Source organism: Rhinolophus sinicus, chromosome 12 (genome assembly GCF_057876585.1).
Source record: "Rhinolophus sinicus isolate RSI-liver-muscle chromosome 12, RSI-T2T, whole genome shotgun sequence".
Classification (NCBI taxonomy): domain Eukaryota; kingdom Metazoa; phylum Chordata; class Mammalia; order Chiroptera; family Rhinolophidae; genus Rhinolophus; species Rhinolophus sinicus.
Window position 1 is genome coordinate 52,882,838 of NC_142512.1, and position 27,780 is coordinate 52,910,617.

Sequence of the window (27,780 nt, forward strand, 5' to 3'; positions counted from 1 at the left end):
CCCCGCCCCCATCCGTGCCAGGCCCCACCCCCATCGCTCCCCTGCAGACCCAAGAAGTTGGCCGAGCAGCGCATGCGCCCAGGTGAAGCGGAGGTTGTGTAGGCGAGAACGCGTACCCTTAGGTTCCTGTTGTGGAGCCGGGGCGACCTGGGGCTCCAGAGTTTAGACCGAAGGGTTTCTGACTGGGTGAGAGAGAACACGTGATTTGAAGGGGTCTGGGAACCGACACCCGTGGACCCCACTTGGGAAGTCCCCCTTCCACTTTGCCCGTCGCCCCTCCCGGGACTCCTGCAGCGAGCGACCTCCGCCAGCGTCCGGAGTCGCCGACCTAGCGGCTGGTCGGAGCAATGGTGCCACCTAGCGGACGGTATCGGAGCAGCCCATGGTGGCGGCGGCGGGGACCCCAGCCTCGAGGAGGTGCTAATGACGGGAGGGGGTGGCGCTTCAGCACCATCGTGGCCCGGACAGCGCCTCCCGCCCCCCCCCCCGCCCCCGCCCTCCAAATCCAGCTTACGAGCCCTTCCGAAGGGACCCAACGGAAGACACTGAAGGAACTATGAGCTTCCCCAGACCCCACCTCACAGCCTCCAGTGGCTTTCAGTTTGCGAAGCTGGAATTCGGGAACCCAATGGTCTCCTTTTCTAAACTCCCTCTTCCCTCCTCTAGTAGGGACTGATGGTGGGGACTAAAGCAGCCCAGGACTGTGGAGGGGAGCGTCACGCATTTTATTATTCATACTACACTTTCAGATGCCGGGTTCCTCAAGTTTTACTAGAGAGGAGCTCAGACGAGGGCTAGGGACACTAGAGGGGGAAGCTCCTACAAATCCAGAAATCTGCAAGCTCTCTGCCCCCGGAATCGAGGCACAAATTTGTTGTCAGGCGCTAGGACCCAGGACAGCCAGGAAGGCAGAGAGCAGGTGGGTTGATCCGGAGACCAAAGGAGCCGAGGTCAGATCCGCGGGCTCTAGGGCCGCGAGAAGTTCCGGCGGTGGGCGGGGCATGGGCAGCGCACGCGCAGGCGTAGACGGCGGACTCATGGATCTCGAACCAGAACTAGCAACCGTGGAGGTTCCTGCTGGGCGCGTGCTCAGGTGCGGTGCGGCTCTGCCCGGGAGAGTCACGGGGACCATGGGGTGGTCGCGGGGAAGAGTACGGGGGTTCGGGCGGCTCCGATTGCCTGACTCTGACCCCGCGTCTCCTCCAGTGCCCGGGAGCTCCTCGCCGCTCGCTCGCGGCCCCAGAAGCTACCCCAGCGCTCGCATGGTCCCAAGGACTTCCTTCCCGACGGCTCGGCTGCCCAGGCCGAGCGACTGCGCCTGTGCCGGGAGGAGCTCTGGCAGCTGTTGGCAGAGGAGCGCGTGGAGCGTCTGTGAGAGGGACGGGACGGGACGGGGGCGGGGCCGGGACTAGGACTGGCGGGGCAGACCGACCGAGAAGACTCGGTTAGACTGAGACGGGTTCCTCCCTACTCCAACCCAGGGGCAGTTTGGTGGCCGCGGAATGGAGATCAGAAGAGGGGTTCGTGGAATTGAAGTCTCCTGCGGTGAGCGGCGGCGCTTAGGGACAGGGGACCATCTTTCTCTGCCCTTTCTGGCTCCTTTGTGACATTTGCTCTGGGTCCCACACAGGGTAAATTCTGGCAAACCATGGGCTTCTCGGAGCAGGGCAGGCAGCGGCTTCACCCTGAGGAGGCCTTGTATCTGCTGGAGTGTGTGAGTGGGGCCCCAGGAGGGTGGGGGGAAGGGGTTGGGATCAAAGAACATGTGGGGGTGCTTTTTTGGGGGGGGAAGTATACGCAACTGAGTATTCAGGAAGTTTGTAATCTGACTTCTAGGACATGAGAGAATGCTCCCCCATTCCTGGCTGATCGTATTCTTGCTGTGATGCTTGGGCGTGGGGTGTGTGTGTGTTGGGTTCCCGCAGATGTTAGAGCCAAGAAGTTACCCCATTGATTCTGCCACTGCAGGGAGGGCTTACACGTTGAGCTGTTGGCCCCACTTCTAGGGCTCCATCCAGCTCTTCCACCAAGACTTGCCGCTGTCTATCCAGGAAGCCTACCAGCTGCTGCTGACTGAGGACACTGTGACTTTCCAGCAGTACCAGGTATCTGCCACCCTCTCCCAGGAAAAGAGCCTCCCATCCACTGAGTCAATGGGTATTTACATGTACCTAAGATGTGCAAGGGCACAGAACCATATGCTGGGGCTACAAGACAGGCAAGGATTCTGCTGTCGTGGTGCTTACACCCTAGAGGTGGCAATGGATGATTAATCAGCAAGAGAAAGAACAATTGACTTCACAGAGCTGAGTGTTAGGAAGAAGACAGTGGAGGAGGAGCACAAGGCTAGAGACATTAAGTGTCATCGTGACTACGTGAATAGTATTTAAAACTAGGGGGGCTGTATAGGTGTGTGGCCAGAGTGGAGGGCTGCATCTGAGACCTTGTGGACTCCAACATGTGGAGGTCTGGGGGAAGATGAGACCAGAAACAGATGGAGGAGTGTCCAGCAATGCAAGAGAAAAACCTGGAGAGGTGACATCACAGAAGCCAAGAGATTTTTTTCAAGGAACAAGTGGTCAGCTATGTTGAAGGCTGCTGAGAGATCAAGCAAGATAGGGGACATTCTGGCATACATCTCTGATACTGATATGGAGACAGGAGGACGAACACATGGCTCTTTACCAAAGACCACTCCCACCCCACCCCTGTCAATGGAGGGGCGGGGGATGCCCACCACCTTCTGCCATTGTCTTGTCCACATTGTAATCAGGAGCTTCACTCTCATCAGCTTTGGTATCCAAATATTTTAGGACATAGTTCTTTTCCTGGCCCGTCACCTATCAGCTTTTTGGGATTTGCATTTAAATAAAGAAACTGTTATATGTCATTTCTGCCCAAAATAAGGTAAGCAAGAAACAGGAATTCGTACTGAGAACTTAATCTGGGGAAGGTATTTATTAATGAGAGTGTGGGGCATGGCTTCTCTTCCCGAGAAACTATTTGGTGTTTTCACAAGTGGACGTATGACCTTTACTTTTTTTTCTTTGGAGGTCTTCAGCCACCTGAAAAGACTGGGCTATGTGGTGCGACGATTCCAGCCAAGGTAAATCCCTATCCCATTTCTCTCCCATTTGTTCTCATCCTGGCATCTGGATGACTAGCCCCAAAGTAGAAAGCGGCCTCTGCTAACCTGGAGTCCTTGGCTGGAGCTGCAGCTTTCAGGACATGGGCCGTGGGCCTTTGCTGGAAATGATCTATTGAGGGGCATGTTGGGACAATCTGGTCATTTCAACTTCTCCTGGGGTATCAGAGTGAGCCCCATCTTCAGTCTGTTCACTCCATAGATAACGACTGAGCACCCACAGCCAACTGTGAGCATGGAAATGCACCGGAACTGGGCCAGGCACTTAGTAAGTGTGCCAGCAGATTTGTCGAATGCAGGCAGGAGTGAAGGAATTAACAGTTGGTAGGGTTTCACATCCCTTTGGCTAGATGTTCTTTCCTTCTGGGGCCTCTGAAGGTCATCACCTTAGTAATCCAACATTGCCAGGAGCCACAGAGACCTTCCAACTTGGAGTGGAAACAGGTACAGCCTTTGCAGTTTCCAGGATGTCACCAAAGGTCTAGGACAGAGCTTTAATTTCTGAAAGTGGAATATATCCTAAGGGAATAGTCACAGATGTGTGCATAAGTTTACTTGTGACAATGTTCATTCACTCAACAGTATTTGTTGATTACTTATTGGGTGCCAGGCCCTATGCTTGTTGCTGAGGAACAGCAGAGAACAAAATCACTGGCCCACGTAACTTGCGTTTAGTGGGGAGCTTACACAAAACAGTGAACTTGGAAACATCCTATGAGTCCAACTGGGAGGGCATAGTCCCACAAATTAGCTTATCCCTTCGAGCAGCACTGTCCAATAGAACTTTCTGTGGTGATGACAATATCCTACGTCTAAGCTGTCCAGTATACTCGTATGTGGCTTGTGCAACTGAGTTTTTCATTTTCATTTTAATAGCTTTAACTTCAGTAATTCCTTATGTCTAATGGCTACTGTATCAGACAGTGCAGCCTTAGGGCCATAAAAAAAGTCATGGGAGGGGAGGACTGCTATAGTGATAAGGGGCCATGTCCATAATATATTATTAACTAAAACAAAAAGACTACAAAGCAGTGTCATTTTTGTTAGAAAAACCAAATATGGAGAGAAACAGTCAGTGTGGTGTTTATAAGAAACAAAAATGTTACAGTGGTATCCATGGGTTTTTATTTTCATTTTTGTTTTCTAAGTTTTCTGGCCCTTGATATTTCTCACCAGTGACTAATCATTTGCTTCTGGCTCTGCAGGAGCCCTGCTTCCAGGGAGCCTCAGTTCACAGGTGCCACACGGAGGCCTGGGCAGAGATGCATGGGCAGGCCCCTGTGGCCGTCCCTATGTACCCAGCGGGCAGGTCTGCCTGGTGCCTTAGCCCTTGGGTGTGGCTGACCCTGGCCCACTGACTTGCCCACTGGGCCAGCCCCTCACAAACCCCACCAGGAGCACCAGGCTGAGCAGCTGGATCTGTTGTTTGCCCCATTCTCACCCCACAGCTCCGTCCTGTCCCCTTATGAGAGGCAGCTGAACTTGGACAGCAGGGCCCAGTGCTTGGAGGATCGGAATGGCAAGAGGAAGAGGAGGAGCTCCAGCTCTCGGTAATGCTCCCCACTTGGCCACGCCCCAGGGAGTTGGGGGGGGGGGCAGAGCTGGTGTTTGGGACCTTGGAGAAAGCATAGGCTTAAGAGCTGGGTTTGGGGAGCTCCCTTGAGGGCTCAAGGAGGCAGAAGTGCACCCACAGGACATAATGCACCTCACTAGTCAGGAGCAGATGTGCCGCATTTCCTCCCCATGTCCCTCAGGTCCATTAATAAGAAGCCCAAGGCCCTGGAGAACCCCCTGCAGGGGGTGGATGGGACACCTGAGAGCCTGGCAACCTCCATCCCACCTTCCAGCAACCAGAACATCCGATGCCCTGAGGAGAAACCCCAGGAGTCAAGCCCCATAAAGGGTCCAACGGGCTCCTTTCAGCTTCTGGGGTCCCTAGAGCCCAGCATGGCCAGGGAGGGGGTGGGGTGCAGCCAGGAGAGCGGCAAAGTAGAGAATGGGGTCAAGGGGGTTTGTAAGCCACGCTGGGACTTTGAGCAGATCTCCTTCCCCAACCTGGCTTCAGATGGCCGCCACACCCTCCTGCTTGCCCCAGCCCCAGAGCTTCTCCCGGCCAATGTGGCAGGGCGGGAGACAGATGCTGAGGCCTGGTGCCAGAAGCTGAACCAGCGGAAGGAGAAGCTCTCCAGACGGGAACGGGAGCAACAGGCAGAGGCCCAGCACTTCCGGGAGGACATAAATGCAGATGCCCAGGTGCAGCGCTGCTCCAGCTGGTGGGAGTACAAGCAGCTGCTGCAGAAGCGGCACCTGCAGAAGACCCAGAGCCGCCCCCCACACCTGTGGGACCAGACTGTCACCCCCTTATTGAGTCCCAGCCAGGCAGACTCCCCAGGTACCCTCTCACTCTGCCATAGCCCCACAGGCCACTGACAGCTAAGGAATCACAAGACTTTGAAAGGGGCACGGATTGCCCAAGACCGATTAAAGCTTAAGAAAGATGGGGGAGGAGAGAGCTGTCCCACGGAGTGTAACCCACAAGGGCAATCTGTTTTCCTGGGAAGCGACAAAAGGACCCATGTGGGAAGGTTTACAGATGGCGAGTCAGTACCCAAGGAAAGGACAGGAAAGCAATGAAAACTCCGAACAAGTCCTTACTTAATGTCATACACCAGATGGGTGGGGACAGCTCTGCCACCAACTTGCTGTGCTCCCTGTTCTCCCCAGTCTGTTAGGGGAACAAGGAGGTGATCCGTAGACCAAATAAAAGGAAAGCTTGCTGTATGCCCTGCATGTTAAGGACAGGGGACTAATAGAGCAAGAATGACACTAACAGATTCAGAAGTACTTACAGCCCTTATGGGAAAATGGGAGATTGTAAGTAACTGGATGAGGGCTGCCAGATCAGTCATGTTACGGATAAACAACATGGTAAATCTCTATACTGACAAAAATCTGTTAAATCTGGGACCCCTAACGTAGATGGCAGACTGAGAATGTCAAGGGAGTCTACAGATGACTGACTCCCCTCCCCAACGCTTTATTTTCACTGTCCTTGTAGCCACAGTCCTTCAGCATATCTCTGTGCTGCAGACAACACACCTTGCTGATGGAGGTGCCCGGTGAGTTTCTAGGTAGTGCCCATCGCCACAGTATTTTGGCTGCCTGTAGGAGTTGGCAGCTGGGATTTGAAGTTGGGTATAAGCTGATTGTTCCAGGGACCCCTACCGTGGCTAATACTCATGTGTCTAGGGGAGAGGGAGGAGGGAGTGGATTTACCCCAGGGTTCTGAGATGGGCAGCTGAGCCTCCCCTGCGCATCAAGTGGCACCTCACAGCAGCACCTCAGTTTCCCTGAACAGGCTGCTTCCTGGAATGGGGAGAGGGAAAGGGTGGCGTGGAAAGAAAAGGTGGAGCAGGAGAGTTCCCTAAGGTTTCTCACTCTGTCCTCAGGCTGCTGGAGAACTCGGGGGGCTTGGAAATCAGCTTTGATGTTTACCAGGCCGACGCTGTGGCCACGTTCCAAAAGAAGAACCCTGGCAAGCCCTATGCCCGGATGTGCATCAGTGGGTACGAGACCAGCGAGCACTGCCCCAGGCTGCTGCCAGTTACGTAAACCAAGTGGACTGCCTCACCACACCCCTGACAGATGTCGATCCCTGAGAGGATCCAGAGGTCCAGAGAGATTATGTGACCCACAAGAGGCCACACAGCCAGTTAGTGCTATGGAACCCCAGCTTCCCAGTCCTCAGCTCTGATTCCTGGCATTGGCAGGTAGCCTCTCTCCTGTTCTGGGCTCATTTGAGAACCTGACTCTTCCTAGCCCACTTACTCAGCCAGGGCTCTGGGTCTCTCTTGAACTTATCAGAGCCATGCAGTTTGCAGACAGGAGAGTCCAGGGGCCAGACTTCTTATACTCCCAACTCCTGTCTTAGTCTCCCTTCCCTGGGAGCCACAGAGGGCTGGGGTCTCAAAGCCTGGGGGTAGGCTATGTCCAGGTCTCAGTCTAACCTTTATCCCTGCAGATTTGATGAGCCAGTCCCAGACCTCCACACTCTCAAGCAGTTGTCCTACCAGAGTGGGGATGTTCCTCTGATCTTTGCCCTGGTGGATCACGGAGACATTTCCTTCTACAGCTTCAGGGACTTCACACTGCCCAGGGATTTGGAACACTGACTGTGCAGCTCTGGCAGGACCTGGGGCCTGTTGGAAGGGGTGGGAGGATGGGGACCCGAACTGTCTACTTTCAGGGACCATCTCAGCTGCCTCCTACACCCTGTAGCTTCAGGGGCTAGTCTGGGCCTTGGTCCTGGGTGTCTGATGCTTGCAGAAGAGCCAAGTTGAGCACCCACCCACCCACCCACTTGGCTGTTGCAGCGCTTCAGAGCCCCCGGCCTAAGACTTGCCTTGCAGTGATCCCCTTGGAATTCAGCACTAGATTTTAGAGACCCAGCGCGGTGGGCCAGAAGAGAGGACTCTGTGCCTTTAAAGGAGAGGGTGCCTGCTTCATGCGATAAAGCCAAAGCCATTAAAAAATAGATCCCTTTTGTGCTGTGGCTGGATATACTGGAGAAGTCCCCCGAGCCCCAGTATGGGTGCGCAGACCCCCCCCCCCCCCCCGCAACCCGTTGTCGGTGGAACTGGCCCCCAGGACCTCACCCCTGCTTTGCCCACCCTCAGAGAACACTGCTTTCTCCCGTGCAGAAGCTAAAAGAAGCCCGCAGTAGGGCAGGACACGACCCCGCACCTTTCTGGGGCCTGCGTCGGATGTGAAGGGAAGTCACAGACCTCTGGTCAGCTTGGCTTTCTGAAAGGGGTCCTCGGAGGGAGGCCAGCGGTCCCCAGCAGCCCTTCCCTGAAGGCAGCGGATCTGGGTATGGCAGCTGAGAGGCACCATAGTCGCTGCAAGCTGTGCGGGGGAGCGCGCCATTCTCGCCCCTGGCCTGGACTCCGCGCCCCTTCCGCTCCCGCCTCTGGTCGCTCGAAGCCCCTCCCTCGTGCTAAAAACTCTGGTTGCTGTTGGTGTCCCTCGGGGCCTCGGGCGTCTGCCTACCTCAGCAGGGACTAGGAGAAGGGGTTTCCAGGATTGGGGCCCGCCTCGAGGGGAGGCGCCTCGCGGCGACGCCCCCGTCCCCACGCCACCTCGCTCTTGGGTCTTGAAACCTGGTCCTGTGTCCGCTGGTCACCCTCTGATTGGATTGGGCGCTCTCAGGAAGAGCCGGCCGGGGTATGCCCCGCCCTCAACAGCTCCGGGCCGGGTTGTGGAGGGACCGCTTCTCTGGGCAGTCGGACCTGGGAGGTGGCCCGGGGCCGTCGCGCGTTCCGGGAACTATTTCTTCCTCCGGGAGGCGGCGGGACACTGGGCGCGGCGAGCCGTTCTCCGACCAGGTACGCGCAGGTGAGGCCGGGGGCGGGGCGGCAGCGCCTCGTGCATATTCTCGCAGGCCTAGGCCCCGCCCCAAGCCGCCTGGGGCCGTGGATTGGTCCGAACGGCGGTCCCCGCCCCGCGAGGCGCTCACGCCCCGTCGGCGCAGCGCTGCGGGGGGCGGAACTGAGGCGGGGCCGGGCCGCTGGGGCCCCGCGCTCGGGGTTGTGCGGGCCTTGCCGGCTCGCCCTTTATGTAAATAGTAGCGGCTCCGCCCCCTGCTCGCCGCGCTGGAGGTGAGCAGGAAGGAGACTGCCGCCCAGCAACCCGTGGGCCGGCGGCGGAGTGAGCGGAGGCAGCGGCAAGCGCCGAGGGACTCGGAGGCCTCGGCGGGGGCCGGCCTGAGGTTCCAGGTGAGGCGCGGGCCGGGGCCCACCTATCCGGGCCCGCCCCCTCGGGGCACCAGCCACTTGGGGTGGGGAGGCAGGGGAGGGCCGGGACCCCGGGCGGGGCGCGGAGGGCTGCGCCCAGGTCCGCCCGCCTTATCCTGGATCCAGTCGCTCCGCCGGTTTAGGAGAAAGACACCTGTAGGAAGTGCCACTGGGAACTTTTCTCTGCCTCATCCGCCCGCGATTACAGAATTTAGGTTTCGGGTTTGCACAGTAGTGTTGGCTTTGGGGAGTGGGGAAACAGGTGCCCCGCCCGGCTGGGTGCGAGGGTCACCGCGAGCGGAGACGGAGTCCCCGGGCCCCGGGCCCCGGGACCCACCACGTGCAAGGTGCCTGGCGGGGGAGGCCGGCGACGCGCGTCTCCTATGGTCCTCTCTCCGGGAGCGGCGGCCGGAGAGTGTTACGTCGACGGCTTCGCCTGCGTCCCTGCCATCTGGGCCCTCTTCCTACCGGCCCTTTGTGTCTCGTAATCCCCGGACGCAGGAAGCCCGCGGGAGGGACTTAGGGCCTTTCTCTGCCTCGGGCGGCTTTGGGCACCTCTAGGGGACAGTACGGAGACCTAGTCTGTTTTCCACAACGACAGAGGTGGGGTTGCACTGTGGAACGTTGGGACTTGGCTAGGAGTGGAAAATTCTGCCTTGCCAAAGGAAGTGTGCAAAGTTTGCTCAAGGTTTGCTCCGGCTGGATTGTTCGTAGACACATTGAGCTTTGGCTTGGGGGAGAACTGACTAACCAGGAGAGCCCTGTGTGGCCCCCTGAAGCTTTCACCTGAGACAGGTGAGGTGGGTGGGGCTTAGACGCAGGCCCCTTCCATGGGGATCCATGAGCCAGACGCAGTGCGTCTTAACTTGGGCTCTAGGGATCCTCTGCAGAGTTTACAACTCAAGGGTGCAGAGGGGATTCTGAACAAGGAAGAGAGCTGGGAGGGAATGAGTGTATGTGGGAGACAGGAAACCCCCAGGTGGGAAGAACAGAGGTGCAGTACAGAAGAGCTGTGGCTCAGCACAGGGGAAGCAAGGTTAGAAGATGCTTTTAAGGAAGACAGGCTGGATCTGTGTGAACTGAAGTCCAGAAAGGGTCCTCCGAGATGGTCCAACTTTCTTATTTTACGGACAGAGAATCCAGATTTGGTTTCCTTAATTGATCTGCGCACAGTGTCCACTATGGCAGTCAGGACTCAAATCTGGCTCTGGGGGCTGTGACCAGGACTGGCTCCTCTTTTCCGGAGTTAGACTGGGCCAGTCTCAGTGGGGACCACTGGACAGTGTTTGGGGAGATGAGACCTTTTAGAAAGTATAAAATAAGAGGGAAAAACTTCTCCCTCTTGCCTGACAGTCTTTCCTCAGACATAGTGTTCATTAAATGTTTGTGTCCTTCCATTCTCAGGTATACTTTTGAATTGTGTCTGATCAATTTTTCTTCTTGCATGACCTTGGCTCGCTCACTTAACCATACCAAGCTTCAGCCAGCTTTATGTTTTACTAATGTAGACAAGAAGATGAAAAATGTTACAAACACATGTGGCTTGGTACATGCTGGAACCAGGTGAGGGTGAGCTTCTCAGCATCCCTGCAAAGCATAAAAAGCAAGCGTGGTCACTTATGGGCCTTTGGGCAGACGTCTGGGCCTTTTGAACATGCCTGATGGATTGTGAGGGAATCTGGCTTCTCTGTCCAGAAACCAACCGAGAGGGTCATGATTTCTGAGAGCCTGTGGAGGTCAGAACTTTTAAAATGAGGATGGGAATAGAGGGACAGAGGTAAAGCGCTGTGGCTTCTCTTAACCTCATCTTGTGTTCCAGTGGCCCTTGGTCATTCTCCTGCTCCTTGGGAGAGCCACGAGTGAAGCCTGATGGCCAGACCCCCGCTGAAGATCTTTGGGGGGTGGGAGGGGGGATGTAATCCGTTCTGCTTTCTGCTCAGGGGTGGGCTTGGCTGTACACATTCTGCACCCTTTTGGGGGGTGGGGGGAGGGGAGCACATTCCTGCGCTGCTCCTTGTCATTAAGGAGATTTTCTGAGAATTCCATAGTGCTTTCAACCTTATTTAGGGAAGGACTTTTCGGCCCCAGGACCCTCTCCCTAGGAGAAAATGATGCATGGAGCTGGAAAGATCGGAGCCTTTACAGTCAGTCTGTGACCCCCTGTCTACCCCACTGGAGACATTGAACATCCTGGGCAGGAGTCTCCAGGAGTAATGTGGGGTTTCCTGAAGGCTTACTCAGCCTTATTGGTCCTTCCAGATGTGTCAGAGGTAGCTCCTGAGACACCTGAGTGGGGGTGGAGAGGCTGGTGGTCCTGCTCCTGGGCTGGCTGCTTTGAGCAGCACTGGCCTCTGGGACTCCCTCATCCAGAGTAATCAGCTTGGAGAGGCCTTCTTATCTCACTCAGGCAACACCACTCTCAGGGTTCCTCCTGGGTCAAGGCATGCCAGGTCTGGGTGGCAGATTTGTCTTCCCTTGCCCAGGAGCAGTTTGCAGGGACAAGCGGGGTAAGGGACAGGAGATGGGCATTCCCCACTGGGGCCTCTGGTTCTGCTAGCCCTTCTCCAGCCCCGCCTCCCCAGGGTTCCCCAGGAGACCCTCCGTCCTGTGCCCTGTCACCAAGAGGCTTTGCCCAGCTTCCTTTGAGGTGACCTTCCCTCCCCACCCTGCCTCCCAGAGGAAGCTGGTCCTTTGAAGAGTCACCCCGCTCCTTCCTCTTCCCAGGAACCACAGTGAATTCTTGAGCTAGGAGAGGCTCCTCTGGGCGTGGGGACAGGGAAGCTGCTAGGGACCTGACTCTACCCTTCAGGAATTCAGCAGTGACCGGAGCCTTCTCTCGAAATACCTGACTCAGTGTTCCCAGGGTTTGATGAAAGGGACCTCTGGGCATAGAACTATTTGACTCTTGTAGCTAATGATGTTGTTGGGTTCTTTTTGCCGAGGACCTGGGTGTCCTGGAGCCTTGGACGGAGGCAGGGCCCACAAAGGTATCCCCAGCAGGAAGCCAGGCATGATGTCCTCATGGCCATGGCCTTGGCCAGAGACTTAAGAGCAGGATGGAGAAGTTCCCTGAGGGACCCTCTGGTGACCCAACCCAGTGTTCTCTGGGATTGGTGGCTCTCAACTGGAGAAGACCTTAGTCTAGTTGATCCCCATTTAACCCTACTTGTTCATTCATTCACTCAACAAGTATTTACTGGTGCCTCTGTGTGTGTGGCGTGGCTTAGACACCAGGCATAATCCTCACACAAAGCAAAGATCTCTGTCATCACAGGATTCTCATGCTAAAGGGTGGGGAGCGTGAGTACAGAAGATACGTGTAAGTAATAACATCTTAAAAGGCGATATGAGCTATAGAGTACCAACTAAAGCAGGGCGTAGGACCCCTGTGGTGGAGGCAGCTTGCAGCTTTAAAAGGGGGTCAGGGTGGGCTTGACAAGGTCACAGCTGAGCCCAGACTCGCAGAGGTGAGGAAGTTCTCTAAATAAAATTTTGAGTGTCTCCCAGGTGTCAGGGCACTAAGCACTGGGGATACAACCATGGGCAGGACCGGCTCAGCCCCTTTCTCCTGGAACTGACATCTTCTAGAAACTCTTAGGACAACAGTGCAAGTTTTGAAGCAAGTAGGAGGCTGTGGCATGGGCCTGGTAGGATGAGCAGGCAGCGCCCCCAGCCCCAGCCCAGGGACGGTGTCCACTTTGTCCCCAGAATGGCTTTGCTTTTCCTTGTGCTTGGCCACATTCAAGCCCTCCCTTCCTTGGAGAGAGTGTGATGTTGGGTTAAGAAGGGGACTGAGGCCCGTAGAAAGGTGACGGGGGTGGTGGTGCATGTGTTCTGACTTCGCACCCATCCTCACAGCCAGGCTGAGCAGGGAAACCCTGTAGGAGGAGCCTGAGGTGCGGTGGGAGGGCCCTCCTGGCAACGCCCTCCCGTGGCCTACAGCTCCTTAGAATGGGTGGTGGGGAGGGGGGTGGCAGCTCACCTGGATCCAGCCAGGGAGGGCGAGGCCATGCTCTGGCTGCTGACCCCAGTGATCCCACCCAGGGGCTCCCACCCCTGGCTAGTGTCGTTGTCCTGGGAGAGAGGCGTGAATGGAGCCGAGGGTTCTGCAGTCAGGTTGAAGTTCAGGGACTTGGACTCTTACTAACTGCTTGGGCTTGCTAGCTCTTGGGATTGGCTATTTCATAAATAACTGTAAGAACTACACGAGATGAGGTGTATAATGTGCTTATATTACCTAACAACAGCAGTGACGACAATCCTGTCTTCCCACCCCCTCTCTGTCTGGGAGCTCCCATCTCCACGAGGAACCCTTGCAGCCAAGGTTTGGTTGCTAAGCTGCTGGCCAGGGGCCTGCCTAGTGCCTCTGGGAGATTGGGTTTCCCGGGGCAACGTGGGTGCTTGCAAAGCAGCTGTGGGCATCTGAGTTGGCATGGACAGAGGCCAGAGGGGTCAGTAGCGGCCCCAGTCACATAGAGCTGTACCCCACCCATCTCTTCCTCGGTAGGCAGTGCAGGGGTGTACTCACACCCAGTAGACGCAGACTGGAGGCCAAAGCCACACACAGGCCTCACACAGGATGTCGGGGAAGGAAGGGCAGCTGCCTGGCGGCAGCAGGCAGTGGGGAGCACGAGCAGAGGGGAGCGCAGAGCTTGGGACTCAGCCTCACGCTGTGTGTGCCTCTGGAGGACCCAGTGTGGCTCCAGGGGCCTTCTCTCCCTTGGGCCTGAGATGTCCAAAGTCCTGCTATGGCGTGTCACCTCTCCCAGCAGAGCAGCGGAACTGCCCAGGTTACTAAGGGGCCTTCTGGGCCGCTGGCCCATCATATACCTCCAGGACAGATAGGCTGGCTCGGCTTGGCCAGGCCTTGGTCTCATGGGGACCATGTAGCCCAGGCATCCCAAACAGTGCCAGTGTGGGACGAGCAGTCTGGCCTGGGAATCCCCTTCTTCCTGGGGCACAGTGAGGTTTGCTACTTATATAGTAGGGGGCCCAACACAGGCCTACCCCCATGTAGTTATTCCTTCCCTCACTCTACTGTCTCTTCACTTACCTCCTGAGACCCACGGGTGAGGCAGGGTCCATGTGTCTCCTGGCTCCAGGGTCTGGACAGGGGATGACAGGGGAAGGGTGTGAATTTGCTCACCTGTTGCCAAGTTGACAGCTCTCCTATGTGTTTCCACGCTGGGTATCAGGGTGTAGGGAGACTAATTCTCACTGGCTGGCAGCAATGGTGGATGACGGGGAGCAGTGAGAAGGGAAGGAAATCTCGAGATCAGCTGCCCACAGAGAACTCTCAGCCTAGTGCCACGCGCAAGGCACAGACCTGGGTGGAAAATGAGTAAGAATCAGCCATAGTTCAGCAAGCTGCATGTGGCCTGGAGTGCCCACACCCAAAGGAAATGGCAAGGCCCAGCAGGGAGGGCGGCTCAGGGTCTGGTCAGGGGCAGAGGGCACGATGGGCAGGAACGGAGACCAAGGTTGGACAGTCTTGAGTTTGGAGGGTGGAGAAGGCATTTCTTCCTGGGAAGTCCCCCTCTGGGATCGCGTTTTACCCAGTGCAGGAAGCCAGGCCCCTCAGAGCTCCTTATAGCCCCATAACTTTGCCTCAGACCCTTTTGGCATCAGACTTGGGGGACTCCTGAGCTCTCTCTTCTCCCACAGCCCGTCGTAGAAGCGGCACTAAGGTGCATATAGCACCCGAGAGTTTGCCAGCCCCTCACAGGCCCTCCTGTTGAAGCTCATGCCAGCGCCCCCGTCAGTGCCTACAAAGTAGTCAGTCAGGTCCTTTTACCCCAGGACCCTGGAGCCCCGGGTCACACAGCTGGCTCCACCTGCCAGTCTACTCCCTCCCTCTGCGCCCCTTTGGTGTCCAGAGGGGTGTCCTCTCCCCTATCCAGGTTAACTGGCTGGAGAGGAGCCCAGCTGCCATGAGAGCGGGAACGATGCCCCCACGGGACTGAGTGCCCGCTGCGGGCTGAGAGCCGCCCTCACACCTGACCACCGCCTGGGCCTCACCCCGTCTCCAATTTGATCCTCTTATCTACCCTCCTGGGAGGCAGGTAACAAAAGAAGAAAATAAATCAGCACTAATTCCTTAAGGCTCCCAGGGTGTTGTCTACACATGTGAATATTTTTAACAGATTCGACCTGACTGCCGGGTACATAGCATCCACGCCCCCAGGTCGCTAGTCTTCTGCCCTGGTCGTGACTGGAAGCTCCCCCATGGCACTGAGCATACTTGCCCTGCCCCCCTGTTGTTGGTCACTTAGCTTCCTTCTGATTTTTCCCAATAGTTTAATGACCAGCCCAAGACGGGGGAGAACATTCTCAGAGATGGATGGGGGCCTGTGTCCACGGTGGTATTAGGGACCGTTTTAGTATAAGGTGAGGTCAGGTGCTGAGGTTAGGGTGGTCAGGATGGGTTCAGACGGCGAGGGCGTTTTGGAAGGTGATTTTGGATGTTCTGCTTGAAGGGCAAGAAGGTATTTCAGACAGAAGCATGGGGACCGCGGTGAATGGGGCCTGGGGTGGCGGCTGAGCAGATGGACCGGCCGAGGCAGGGCCTAGCAAAAGGGACGTGTTGTGGGGGAGGGGAGGGCTGACCACATCAGGCCCCTGCCCTGGACTGTCAGTGGGTTCCCAGTGGAGTCAAACGGAAGCTCTTTGCTGTGAGCCACCGGGGCCCCCCCTTCCCAACCCCCCTCATCTCTCCTGTCGCCTGTCCCCAGCCCCTCTGCTGTCTTCCTCCTCCTGTAACACGCCAGCGCAGCTTGTCCCAGCTGCCTGACACACCCTGCCCGAGTCTCACCACGGCCACCACTTCCTATCATTCAGGTCTGGGTGGAGATATTATACCACCTCCGTCCATTCATTCACGGTGCTGCACTGAAAAAGGTCGGAGTCCCTGAGTAAGACTTGGAAAGCATGTCCTTGGGGAGGGTTGCACGGGTCATAAACAGGATCTGTCAGTGAACTAGGCCACTGCAACCTGTGTTAAGGAGAAAAAACAAAGCTGGGAAGTAGGAGAGAGAGTGTCAGGGGAGGGACATTTGAGTAGAGACCAGGGAGGGAGGCATGTGAGTATCTGTAGGAAAAGCATCCCGGGCAGAAGGCACAGGGAATGCACGCGCCCAGAACCGGGAATGGTCACCGAGTCCTTCCAACCACCAAACCCTGTTCACTCTATCTTAGCATCTGTGTTCTCTTGCTGGCCCTGATCTCTATCTGAAACCATCCCGCCGACTAATTTGTGTACTTGTGAGTCATCACACTCTCCCCTGCAAGGATGTGAGCTTGGTGACATAGGGAGCTTGTCTGTCACTCTTGTATCCCCAGTCCTAGGACATTGCCAGCTCCATGCCAAGAGCTGCGCTGGGCACTTGGCATTTGGCTTTGTTACCACCCCTCCCAGCAGACCTGTGCAGGAGGAAGTGTGTCCCGTCTTACAGACAAGCTCGCTGGGCCCCAAGGAGCTGCCTTGGGAGGCCACCCAACGCGGAGAAGCTGAGCTGTGGTGGTTGAGCCCTGTCTGTTGGTACCGATCCCTGGGCCCTTTCCCTTATGTCCCTTCCCCATCCCACTTCCCCAGGAGTGGACTGAGTCGGTAGGATCCATTCCACACTAGGAAGCTCCAGGCCTGGGTTCCTGAAGCTTGTCTGCAGAGAACCTGCTTGTCGGGGGTGAGTGGAGCTGGGGGTCTGCCTGGAGGTGAGTCCAGCCCGTCCCAGGCCTATCACCCTTCAAGAAGGGGTGGCACTTTTTATGCCTTGCCCTGAGCAGTTCTGGATTAGGAGCTATACTGAGGGCTTGACTGGAGTGAGGAGCAGATGCTGTGGCTGCCCCACTTTGGTCCCGGTTCCATCACTCCACCTCAGAGGGGTTCCAGCCCCCTGTGCAACAGGCTGCAGGCCCATGCAAGGCCCCCAGTTTCCCCCATCCAGACCTCGCCAGCACTCCACAAGCAGCGGCCTGGCCCAGCCCCCCAAATGCTTGGTTGGCTCTGAGCTGCAGGCATGTGGGCGTGAGTGCACGCACGTGTCCGTGCCTTTTAACTGCAGGGGTGTAATTAGGCATCCTGTCCTGTCATAGCCATCCTTTGCTGCCTCCCAGAGTCCTTAGATTTGGGAGTTCGCCAGACCTGGGGCCAAATCTGAGTTCTGCTGGTTCTTCCAGTGACCTTGGACATGTGGCCCGGCCTCTGTGGTCCTTTTCCTTGTCTGCCAAGTGGGGATATTCCGCTCCCCTCCCGGGGAGGCCGGCGGCAGGTGGAGGAATACTGGTAGGGTTTAGGTATGCCTCGTTCACAGCTCACAGGGGACCAAGGAAAGGAGAGATCAGGACATGTACTGACACGCCACTGCTCTACCCCGGGTGGTGCGGTTTAGGGAGGATTTTCTCCTCAAGATTGTTTGCTTTTTCAACAGTGAGCATGGATTACTTGAGCAAAATGTTTAAAAAGTAATAAAAATAACACGCAAGGGTCTGGTCCAGTGCCCAGTAGGCAGCAGGTGTTCCAAGGGGCGTTTGGGTGGATGGCATGCCCCCCCTGCCCTCTTGAGTGGGGGTGTCTCCCACCCATCGCCACATCCTGTCTCCCTCCCTCCTAGCTGCACCTCCTCCCCTGGGACTGCCTGTGTGGGGCCTTGGCACAGATGGCCCTGTGCCCTCTTCTCTCCACCCCCTGGCCTGCATGGGTCCTGCAGGGCAGAGCCCAGATCAGCCTCTTCCTGGAGTCTGCAGAACCCCCCCCCCCTACGGCGCCGCTCCCAGCTTCCTCTGACTTCTGACCCTCTGACCTAGGCCTGAGAAGGGAGGGTAAGCACCCCCAGGACCCGGAGCGCCCTCCCCCACGGCTGGAATGCTCGGCTACAGCTCAGCTGTTTGTCCAGGAGGCCCGTGTTGCCACCGGTCTGGAGTCTGTTTTCACTCTCAGTCCTGGGAGCCTCTAGGTCTGTCCCATGTCTGTTCCCTGGATCCCCTTCAGGGCCTCGGCTCAGGTGGACACCTGGGAGTTTTCCAACTACCTGCTGTTCTGAGGGGAAGTGGGGCTCCCTGTTCTGCCCTGGCTCCCCCAAAATGTGAAAGCAGAAACCTCTCATCCACCCCCGCCCCCTCTGCAAGTGGTGGCCTTTTTGTTGTCCCCAGATGGTAATGGTGCTCTGAGGTTTGGTGTCTGCCTGTTTCTAGTTGGGGTGGCATTTGGAATACCATGGGATGTGTATCTGTGCCAAGTGGGGTGACCCATCCCAGCATGGCCAGCCTCAGTTGCTCTGCCAAAAGAATCCCCCAGTTCTGCCATGCACACGCCTCAAAGGGAGCTCCCAGCCTTTGATCACACAGGGTCCTTTCATATGCAAAATCCTGGCCTGATGGTTAATTTTTGTCACCTCCCAAGAAGCCAGAAACTTCAGAGCATCCTTGGTCTCAGCTTCACAGTTTCTTCTCTATAGGACACCCCCACCCAGAGCACTCAGCACCCTGCCTGGTCCTGTCTTTACCTGCCCCCACCCCAGACTGAGCTCCTCCAGGGTGGGGACTGGCTCTGCTTTCTTCCCTTTATAGTGTTTCCTGGGTGGGCCTGAGTTCCTGTTTCCAAGGTCAGGCCTTGGTGTCCTTTGGTCAGTGGGAGGCCGAGCTACTGGAAGCCGGAAGCTGGAGTACAGATGATCCTACCCCTTCCCCTGAGGATGATCCAGAAATAGTTTCCTCGGATTGGGAAAGCATTCTGCAGTGGGCGGACAATTTGGGGGCCTTGAGCTGGTTTCTGTATTGGGAGTAGATTTCTTCTCCTGATTGGGCCCCTGGGAAAGGGAGCCTTTCTGAGCATAGCCCATCAGGTCGGGAAGCCTGGGGCCAGGGCTGTGGCTACAGAGACCCCAGCAGCCTCATGGGGTGGACCCAGGTCTACCATGGGTCCCAAGTGTGGGGTGGGATGGGCTAGCACCCCCTGACTGTGTGCTCTTCATGCTCCCCCACTCAGGTTCCTGGCAGCTGTGGCTGGTGGGAACAGCCTAAGCCGAGAGTTGCTGACAGCCTTCCCTGAAGTTAGAAGGCAGAGTCGGCCTGGGGATGCCGGCTCCCTGAGAGCTTGCTGCTGTGCCCTGGCCTGGGATTGCCGGCTTCTCCCCTGCCCCCATTTGGGTTCTGGTCTTGGAGCCCAGCTGGACAGCCTTTGCATTCCCACCTCCCAGCCAGCTCTGGGGAGAGGCTTGTGAAGTTTCCCTTTCTGTTTAGTTGGAGTTTGATGGTTTTTCAGAAAACAGGTTAACAATTAAGCTAATTAACCTCAGGGCTTCTGGGCCTCCTGCTCCTCTAAAGCTAAATGGCTCCCTCCCCAGCTTGTCCCGCCTGCTTTATAAGGCCACAGGTGGCCAGGAGCAAGCTTTACAGCACTCACCAGCCTTGGGCCCCCAGGTACGAGATCCCTCCAGGAACCAGACTCCATGGATGGAGCAGAGGGAGCTTGGGGAAGCCGAAGATGGCAGAGCTGGCTTGGCCCAGGGGCAGCCACCTGCTGGGTTTGGGGGAGAGGCCCATAGTGGCCTGGGCTCAGCCAAGCTGTGACTGGGTGCCAGGCAGGGCTCTGGGGCTGCAAGTTTGCCTCACCCTGGTTCTCAACAGCTCCCCGTCTTTCTCCAGAGGGCTGGACATAAAGCAAGATGAGGCGGTTTCTGAGGCCCGGACACGACCCTGCGCGGGAGAGACTTAAGCGAGACCTCTTCCAGTTTAACAAGGTAAGGGGGACTTGGGACACATCGTACTTATGGTGAGTACGATGTTATCAACCTCCCCACAGACTGGGACTCGGGGCTCTCAGGTTGCCTTTACCTGAATTAAGATACTTACTTGGCACTGCCTGCAATGCCTTATGGGAATCTGACTGGAAATGGGGTCTGGTGGGGGCTTTCCTGGGAAAGGCCAGTGGGAGGCTCAGGAGCTAGGACTCCTTGTCCCAAGTCTCACTGGCTGTATGATCACTGCAAGTCACTCCGCCTCTTCCAGTCTCAGTTTCCCCACCTATGAAATGGGGATAAAATAATCCTGCCTATCTCACAGATTTGTTGAAGAGGGAGAGGAACGGTGAAAGGACATTGAATCCTGTAAGATGTAACAATGTTCCTGAGATGCCAGGTCCCTTGGGGTAGTGGCCACATGGCTCTTCCCTGCCTCCTCAAATTGCCCCCAAAGGAAAACACAGCTTTCACTGTAGGCAGAACACATGATTCCTTCTGGCAGGCTCCAGGCCTGAGTGAGCGTGGAGAGGCACCTGGGAGAACGGGCCAGGGTTGGTATTTGACTGCCCCAGCCCCACACCTGCTCCTAAGGCTCCCAAAGCCAGTGACCTGTCACCTGAGATCACAGGGAGGGTCCCAGAAACTCCCAATGGGGCTGGCGCCTGAGAAGGGCAGAGCTGGCCTGTAAACGGTAGGAGAACGGCGTGGATTGCGGCCACCTAGCAATCTGCAGCCGTTTCGGGGTAATTAGCTTCTCTCACTTCAGCTTTGATCTAGGCCCTTGGCCTCCGTACCCAAGCTTCCCTCTGCCCCAGAATGTGGACTGCAGGAAGGGGAGCACCCGGGGTCCCCTCCAGGATGTGAGTCCAAATCCAGCTTCACCACTTAAAGCTGGGAAAGCCTGTGCTCGTCCCCCACAGCGTAGGCTTATTACAAGAATTACATGGCGTTCGATCATCTAAGTGCAAGGCACAGTGATCCAGGAACGTTAGCTGCTGTTCCAGAGGCATCCTCCAGGGCAAGAGAGCTCCCAGGGGCTTGTTCGAGGTGGGTGGGGTCCCAACATGCCCTGGGGTCCCAACATGCCCTGCCATCTTTCTCTGACTTTCTTGACCTGTGGGACGTGTTGCTGCCCATGGAGCTCTGCTATGAGGCCGCTGGCCTCTGAGATCAGGCTTCCCTAAATGAGTGCTTCCTCCCACTGGCAGAAAGAAGCTGTGGGAAGGGCTTTTGGGCCTCGGGAAATGGGGTGCAGGTGTTGGGAATGGGAAAACCTTAGGGCCCCTGGGGCTCCCAAGGGAGCAGCCCATGGGTGCCGGTCTCAGAACCTCAGCACCTACTGGGGGTCCTGGGTGATCCCCATGTGCCTCCATTGCCCCTGGTGATGTCAGATCTCACACCCTGAAAAGGTGGCCAATTTCAGTGGAAACCGGATAAACAGGCTTAGCAAGAAGGGATGAACCCCCGTCCCAAGTTCCAGTGTTCAGTGGGGTGAGGCTGGGGTGCGACTTGGGTGGAGGAATATTTCCCACCATGCCTCACAACTGGTGGTCCCCACATTTGGCCACCCCACCCCCAGACCTGTAGGGGAGGGGGTGGAGAGGCTCCTGGAATTCCTTCCTCTTTCCATTCACTTGCAAGGAACTTGCATTGATCATCTACTGTGTGTACTGCCCAGGGCTGGGGTGTGGGAATCGCAGATGATAAGACTTCTGCCCTCCTGTGACTTTTATAGTCTGGTAGGAGGGAGGGAGCTGAGGGTCTGAAATTCCACTTCTTGGGAGTAGAGAGTCTTTTGAGTCCATCAGTCTCATCTAGGCTCTGGGTGAATGGTGAAGCCTGAAGGGTTGGGATTGGAGAGTGAAGCCAGATCCTAGAAGCTTTGGGAACCTGGGCAGTCCCACCCACATTAGCCCCTCCCTCCCCAGGCTTCCCGGAGGCCTGGAGGCTAGAACTTCAGAGTCTGGGCCTGACACACCAGAGCCACGGTGGGTTTTGAGCAGGGGAGTGAATGATCTGATTTGCAATTTAGAAAAGAACTCTGGGGCCCTTGTTTCCTGAAAGGAGACCCATTGCATTGACTGGATGGAGGCCAGGCACTGGGGGTGGGGCACGGGACATGGGACATGAATAAAGCAGGGTGTCTCAGCCTCAGCTCGGTTGGCATTTGGGGCTGGCTGTGTGGGGAGGACGCTGAGCAGCATCCCTGGCCTCCCCTCCCCAAGGGGCACAACCAAAACTATCTCCAGACATTGCCCAGTGCCCTCTGGCAGGTAAATTGGTTCCTGGTTGAAGACCACTGGATTAGAGAACGGTTTAGGGCCTGAGACTGAGGGACAGGTGACAGTGGGAGTGTAAGAGTGAAGGGGACAGGGCAGGGAGGTGGGTGTCCAGACGACTGGGATGTCTCCACCCTGGTAGGCAATGGTGCCAAGCACTGGCATAGGGAGCCCAGGAGGGGCAAGGAGCAGGTTTCAGGGAAAGTGATCCATCTGATTTGGGCAGAATAGCAACAGTGATCTCCATTTACCAAGAGGCAGTTTCCCCCAGGGTTAGTGGTGCCAACCCCAGAACCTGTCTGCCTGAGTTCAGCAGCTGGGTGACCTTGAGTAAGTCACATATCTCTAAACTGGAGATGTTAGAAGCTACCCCATAGGGTTGGTGCGAGGATTAAACGAGTTCGTGTACAAGTTGAAAGGCCATCCATGCATGGCCAGTGGCTACAGTGTCAGCCAGCTCGGCTTTGTAGACATTATCTGCTTGAGGTTGAGTTTGGGGATCCTTGGGACCCTCAGGTGAGGGGGTCCTAGCGGTCAGTGGGAAATACAGAGCTGCAGCTCTAACCTTCAGGGGGCCTGCAGTTACTCGCACACAAGGAGAGGGTGAGCCATTTGGAGAGTTCCCACATCTGGTGGAGCGAGCAGTGTGCAGACCAGACCGGCGACTGGTCACCTCTTCCAAGGGCTCCATCTTGGAAGTGCCAGTCTGCAGGGCACTGCGGGGGCAGGTGGTTGGGACAGTGGCGCCATCATATGCCTGTCCCAAGCAGCTTCCAGACATTGGCTTCAATCCCAAACATCCATGCCAAGCAAGGGGCCTCAGAGAGAGCAGGGATACCCATCGGCCCAGGGGGCTGGAGAGTAGCCTGTCCTGTCTTTGGCTTCGCTACCTGGGAAGGAGCTGTGTGTCTGTGGACAGATCCTCTGAACCCTCTGCCAGAGACTGGCTGCCAAATGGGCAATCCAGTTCACCAGGGGCTCTTTGCTAAGCAGCAGAGGGGCCAGGCAGTGCGGTGGTTAGGGGCAGGGACTGTGGAGCCAGATGCCCTGGGTGTAGCTGCCAACGGTGCCACTTCCTCACTGAGTGACTATAGACATGTTACTTAACCTCTCTACTCCTTCACTTCCTCATCTGTAAAGTGGGCACCACAATAGTCTACATCCAGGTTGGTGTGCTAAGTGAGTAAGACGGCTAGAATGGTGCCTGGCGCACGGTTGGTGCCGTACCACGCTTTGCCTCATCCTCATGACAGCTCACAGATGGGTGGTATTCCCATTCTGCAGGTGAGGAGACTGAGGCCTCCAGGGCTCGTACATCCTGAGCATGTTGGGGGGGGCACTGGCTAGGAATGAGGACCCCTGGTGCCGTCTGCCAACCAGCTGTGTGGTCTGAGGGCGGTGACGTCACCTCCTGAGCCTCAGTTTCTTTGCCTGTGAAGCATTCGTCTGTGGTGTTGTGGGTCCTCAGGATGTTGGGAAGACAGACGAGTTAGCTGGCAGTGCCAACAGGGCCACTAAGGACCAAATAAGGGGACTGTGGGACCCACTGGACACCTCAATAGAGAGGAAGTGGCTCCGAGCAGACTTTAGCTCATGTTAGAGTAAACCCCTTCCTTGAAAATCCCTTGAGGCCTCTCCCTCCCCTGGTGAAACCGACCAGCCAGTTGATAAGGGTGCCTGGGCCCTTCCTACCCAGGCCCACCCTCCTCTACCCCCAGGCCCTGAACAAACAGAGTGTTCCTGACCGGCTGCCCCCGTCCAGGGCCGGGTTGTTTTGTCTTGGCTTTTTTGTGCCTGGGCCCCTGGTATCAGGTGACAGCCACACAGGGAGGGCCAGGTTTCTGCCACCGCCAGGAATCTAAGCTGACCACACCCAGTATGGAGCAGTGCCACCCAGCCAGCCGGGCTTGCCCCCTATAGCCCTGGGCCGCCCTCTTTCCCGACCCCCGACAAGTGCTGGGGACTCCTCAATCCTCAGTCTTGGCCAGGTCCCCCCCCTTGCTAAGGGCAGGACCAAGGGCCTCCACGCTGTCTGACAAACAAGCTTTACTCTCTCCCTTCTGGGAACTGAAATGGGGTTCCGGAGCCAGCGAGACAGACAGGGCTTTCTCTCCCACCCCACGCTAATGTTGCACTTTGGCGGCTCCTGCAAATCTCTCCTTTCCCAACTCCCTGTCAAAAGGATTCATTGTTTTCTCCTCCCTTGGCAGAGGTCACCTGAGCCAGTAGCAAGGTGGGGGCAGGGCCAGGTAGGCTGGATGCTGAGCTCAGGAGGTAAGGGAGGATGGCTGTCAGGTCAACTTGCCAACTTGAACTTGAGCTGGTGAGGCTGGGGTCTCAAGCTGAGAGGGCAATCCTTGGGATCCGTGCCTGCTGGCCCAGGCTGAGCCCTGCCCCACCCTGTCCTGGGTTGCTATGGGTCTTGGCAGTTGAAGAGCAGGGCACCCCTGAGGCTGAGTCCGCCCTCCTGTGCCCTCGCCGTGCCTTCTTTAAGGGAGGCCATATCCCCACCCTGCTCTAGGGACCAATAGAAGCCTGGAGGGGAGGTCGCTCTCCACGTGGGCCTTGTGCTCTAGTGGGGGAACTAGCTGAGTCTTAAAAGGCTCTTAGGTATTGGGGGGAGGGACAGCCAAAGAGTGGGAAGGGCACCTCAAGTTGAGGGGACAGCTGGGGCTCAGGCCAGAGGTGCCCTGAGAAACCTTCCTGCTTCCCCAGGCTGTTCCCACCACGGGTCCCTCACCTTCCTTGTCCCCTGAGTTAACTGACCTTGGTCCCCTTCCCAGAGCCAAGTCCCTTCCTTCCCCATCCCAACAAGACCCCCTGGGCCTCTCATAACTGGCCTGGGACCCACAGGTCTCCAGGTCTCTGCTTTCAGGACTGGTTTCTATTCTCATTGCCTCGTTTGGGGATTCATGGGCCTTATTTGCATGTTGAATCGGGAGTCACCCCGCTTTCCTCCCCGGACCTGGGGAAAGCCCATCACCACACTATATACATTTGAACCCACTCTCTTGGCCCCTGGCCAGGTAGAGTCATTGTGAAACCCTTCCTTATTTTGTTCTTGAGGGAGCTTTGGTCCCTCCAGAGTTGTCAATTTGGGAGACGACGTCCCGGTGGGGAATAATGGAGAACCTTAGAAGGAAGCCGGGCCTTAGGGGGCAAGGCCTGTGTACTCTGTGGGGTGAGCTGAGCCTTCCAGCCACTATCAGGTGGTCTTCTTCAGGTTCATCATGTTGGAGCCAAGGACAGCCTTGCTTAATCCAGCTAGTGGTATCCTCCCATTCATTCATCAGATGTGAAACGAAGCTCCCAGAGGCCAAGTAGCTCGCCCAGCAGATGCCTTCTAAGTGGTAGAGGAGGGTTCTAAGCGTAGTGGGCCTGACGCAGCCCCTGCTCTTTCTAAGCCAGTTTATGGAAAAGAAGATCGGGAGGGGCGGCACAGCGTCCCCAGGATCCTGAAGGAAATGAGCCACGAGTAGGAGGGATTGAATGATGGGCCTGACCTTGGTGTCCCTCTGGGTTAGGGAAAATCGGTCAACCTGCAGCAGGAGTGACTCAGGTGGGATGTTAGGAGAATTTCCCCCTGGGGACTTGGTAGAATCATGTGTGGCCTAAGAGCCTCACCAAAAGCTGCAGACTGTTTTCTCTTTGGCTCTGCTTTCCTGAGGCAGAATTGTTTCAGGTGATGCCTTGGCCCAACAGGAGTATAATAAGAGCCACATATGTAATTTAAAATGTTCTAGAAGTCGCGTTACAACCTTTTTTAAACAAGTAAAATGAATTTTGATCATAAATTTTGTTTAACCCAATATATCCAAAATACTGTTTCAATGTGTAGGTAATGTAAAGTAATGAGGCTTTTTTAGTTTTTTATATCTTTTTATATTTTATATAGTCTTTGAAATACCAGGTGTATATTACCCGTACAGCATATCTCAGTTCAGACGTTAAATTTTCTTTGGAAATACGTGATCTGTATTTAGAGTTCAAAAGATTTTTCTATTGGAAAAAGGTTCGAAGCTTGGTTTGCATGACTCCAGCCCCTGATTCTTTGGAACCCAAGAACATACCTAAAAAGTTTTCCAATAACTGAAGTGAGCATATGGAATGGAATAGAATGAACAATTTAGTCCCTTGGTGGCATGTGCCACATTTCAAGTACTCTGTATCTACGCGCGGCTGGTGGCTATTGTACCAGTAATAGGGCCTCCTACCCAGTCCTCCAAATTCCAGAGGCTTTGGGCCTTAGCTGCTGCTGGTGGTGGTTCTAGGAAAATGCTACTGTCCCAGGAATTTCTCCCAAGCTCTGGCTGCCGACTTCCTAAGGCCCCAGCAACTTGGGGTTGGCTTGAAGTCTCGTGGTGGCCCCTGGGGAAGCTTGTCCCACACACCTCATCACGTGCCCTGCCCTCCTTTTCCTGGGAAATGTTTACATTCCAGACACTCTGCTATCTCCTCAAGGCTTTTCCAGGCTCTGCATTTTTCACATAGCTGAATGGGGACCTGGGCTGGCAGGGGGGCTCCTGTTGGGTCACTTCTGCCCTCCCAGCTGTCCCTTCCAGGTACAGCCATTTGCAAGGCTGACTGTGTACCTAGCAAAGAGTCAGGCCTGAGGGGGCCCCCTCACCTAGGCATCCCCAGAATAGGCACTTTGGGAGCTCTCCTCCCCGGCCTGACCCCGACATGGGCTTCCATCCAGATACCACTGGACTGGACTGGACAAGCAGGCAGGCAGGAGGTGAGTTTGCTAAGTTATCGTCCCAGCCGTTACCAGGACTTAGCTCTTTCTGCTCCCTTGAGGCCTGACAGGACATTCAGAGGAGAGCCCTGGGCCTAAGGAGAGCTACCTCTCCTTTTTCTACCAGGATAGCCTCCAGTTTAAAAAAGGAGAATTAAATGTTTTTGAAAAGTCTTTAACGCAGCTGCCTAGCCTCCTTTGGCCTGCTCTAATCTAGTTCTACAGGGTCAGTATCCCCTGGGGTGGGAGGTGAGGATAGAGTTAGCTGATTCAGAAACTACCAAAAACCTTCCTGAAGATGGTTTGTAGATGTAAATCTGTATTGTTTATATCCGCATCTTTTAAACCTATAATACCATCCCTGGGACATCTGCCTGAGGAAGTACTCAAAGTAGCAGGAAAGGTGGGAGGCCGAGAGCGTTCTGCAAAGCAAGCAGCAATTGCAAAAGCTCCTGAAACAAACAAAATGTTCAACAACAGGGGCCTGATGAGTTAGGACACCTCCACATGGAATGTTCTTCAGCCGTTGAAGAGTCGTGTCAGTGCTTTTAGCAACCTGGGCTGGCTGTAAGTGGGAGAAGAAGCCACAGAGCTGCCCATGTATACATGTGCCATGTGACATGATCCCAGTTAGGTCTCTTTTAAGTATAGGCACACACATGCACACACTCACAAGCACAGCAAAGAGACACACTCCGAGATGTTAGCAAGGGTTACTCCTGGTTGTGGGAATATGGGTGATTTCTTTTTCAAACTCCTTTATGTGTTCCAACTGTTCCGTGATGTGTATCACTTCTGTGAGAAATGAGCAAAAGCATGTGTCTGCAACAACACTCCAGAAACTTCCTCTCTGGGAAGATGGAGGAGAACTCACAGTGACAGGAAGGCCGTGAAGAGAGCAGATGGTCAGGGCTGGAGAGCCGGGAAGGGCCACTGTGGGTTCCACAGGACCCAGGGGCCAGTCCAGGGCTGTGATGCAACCAGGCCTCCTGTGCCAGCCCCCCAAAGCTGCCTGTACCCCTGCAGGAGGTCTGGGTCGGTTACTCACAGTCTGCATGACGGAGGAACCCAGTCAGTTCCTGGCGAGTGA

At 56.0% G+C, this 27,780-nt stretch overlaps 2 protein-coding genes across 12 annotated transcripts in view; both read left to right on the forward strand.

Moving 5' to 3' along the window:
- The first annotated feature begins 84 nt into the window (after window positions 1-84).
- Window positions 85-7,689, forward strand: TSEN54 (tRNA splicing endonuclease subunit 54). Of its 4 annotated transcripts, none has more exons than XM_019745589.3 (11): window positions 85-1,093; window positions 1,207-1,371; window positions 1,482-1,545; window positions 1,631-1,714; window positions 2,007-2,105; window positions 3,054-3,106; window positions 4,594-4,695; window positions 4,900-5,537; window positions 6,204-6,264; window positions 6,595-6,711; window positions 7,167-7,689. In XM_019745589.3, the coding sequence occupies exons 1-11, from the start codon at window positions 750-752 to the stop codon at window positions 7,315-7,317; spliced, it is 1,878 nt and encodes a 625-aa protein (XP_019601148.3). In that variant the 5' UTR covers window positions 85-749; the 3' UTR covers window positions 7,318-7,689. The 4 variants fall into 4 exon arrangements, with proteins under 4 accessions (XP_019601148.3, XP_074177017.2, XP_019601152.3 ...); XM_074320916.2 differs by having other exon boundaries at window positions 100-1,093; window positions 4,900-5,398; window positions 6,595-6,915; window positions 7,167-7,295; XM_019745592.3 differs by having other exon boundaries at window positions 105-1,093; window positions 4,900-5,398.
- A 698-nt stretch (window positions 7,690-8,387) lies between these two features.
- LLGL2 (LLGL scribble cell polarity complex component 2) overlaps window positions 8,388-27,780 on the forward strand; it is a 33,152-nt gene continuing 13,759 nt past the window's right edge. For 3 of the 8 annotated variants that reach the window (XR_016023001.1, XM_074320913.2, XM_019745587.3), the window contains exons 1-2: window positions 8,771-8,919; window positions 19,579-19,673. Coding sequence is in view for 6 of the 8 variants with exons in the window: in XM_074320913.2 (XP_074177014.2) it covers window positions 19,599-19,673 (75 nt within the window). In the remaining 2 variants the exon portion in view is untranslated. Of the gene's footprint in view, window positions 8,530-8,712; window positions 8,920-16,528; window positions 16,648-18,822; window positions 19,354-19,578; window positions 19,674-27,780 lie in introns of those variants that run through there. The other 5 variants (XM_074320910.2, XM_074320911.2, XM_019745586.3 and 2 more) reach the window with 5 other exon arrangements.

What these genes read in the sequence shown, in the direction of transcription:
- TSEN54 (XM_019745589.3), top strand. Translation starts at nt 750, where the DNA reads ATGCCGGGTTCCTCAAGTTTTACTAGAGAGGAGCTCAGACGAGGGCTA. An exon ending in GAGGAGCGCGTGGAGCGTCT is followed by an intron (nt 1,372 to 1,481) that starts GTGAGAGGGACG and finishes ACTCCAACCCAG; the next exon opens with GGGCAGTTTGGTGGCCGCGG. An exon ending in CAGCCAGGCAGACTCCCCAG is followed by an intron (nt 5,538 to 6,203) that starts GTACCCTCTCAC and finishes CTGTCCTTGTAG; the next exon opens with CCACAGTCCTTCAGCATATC.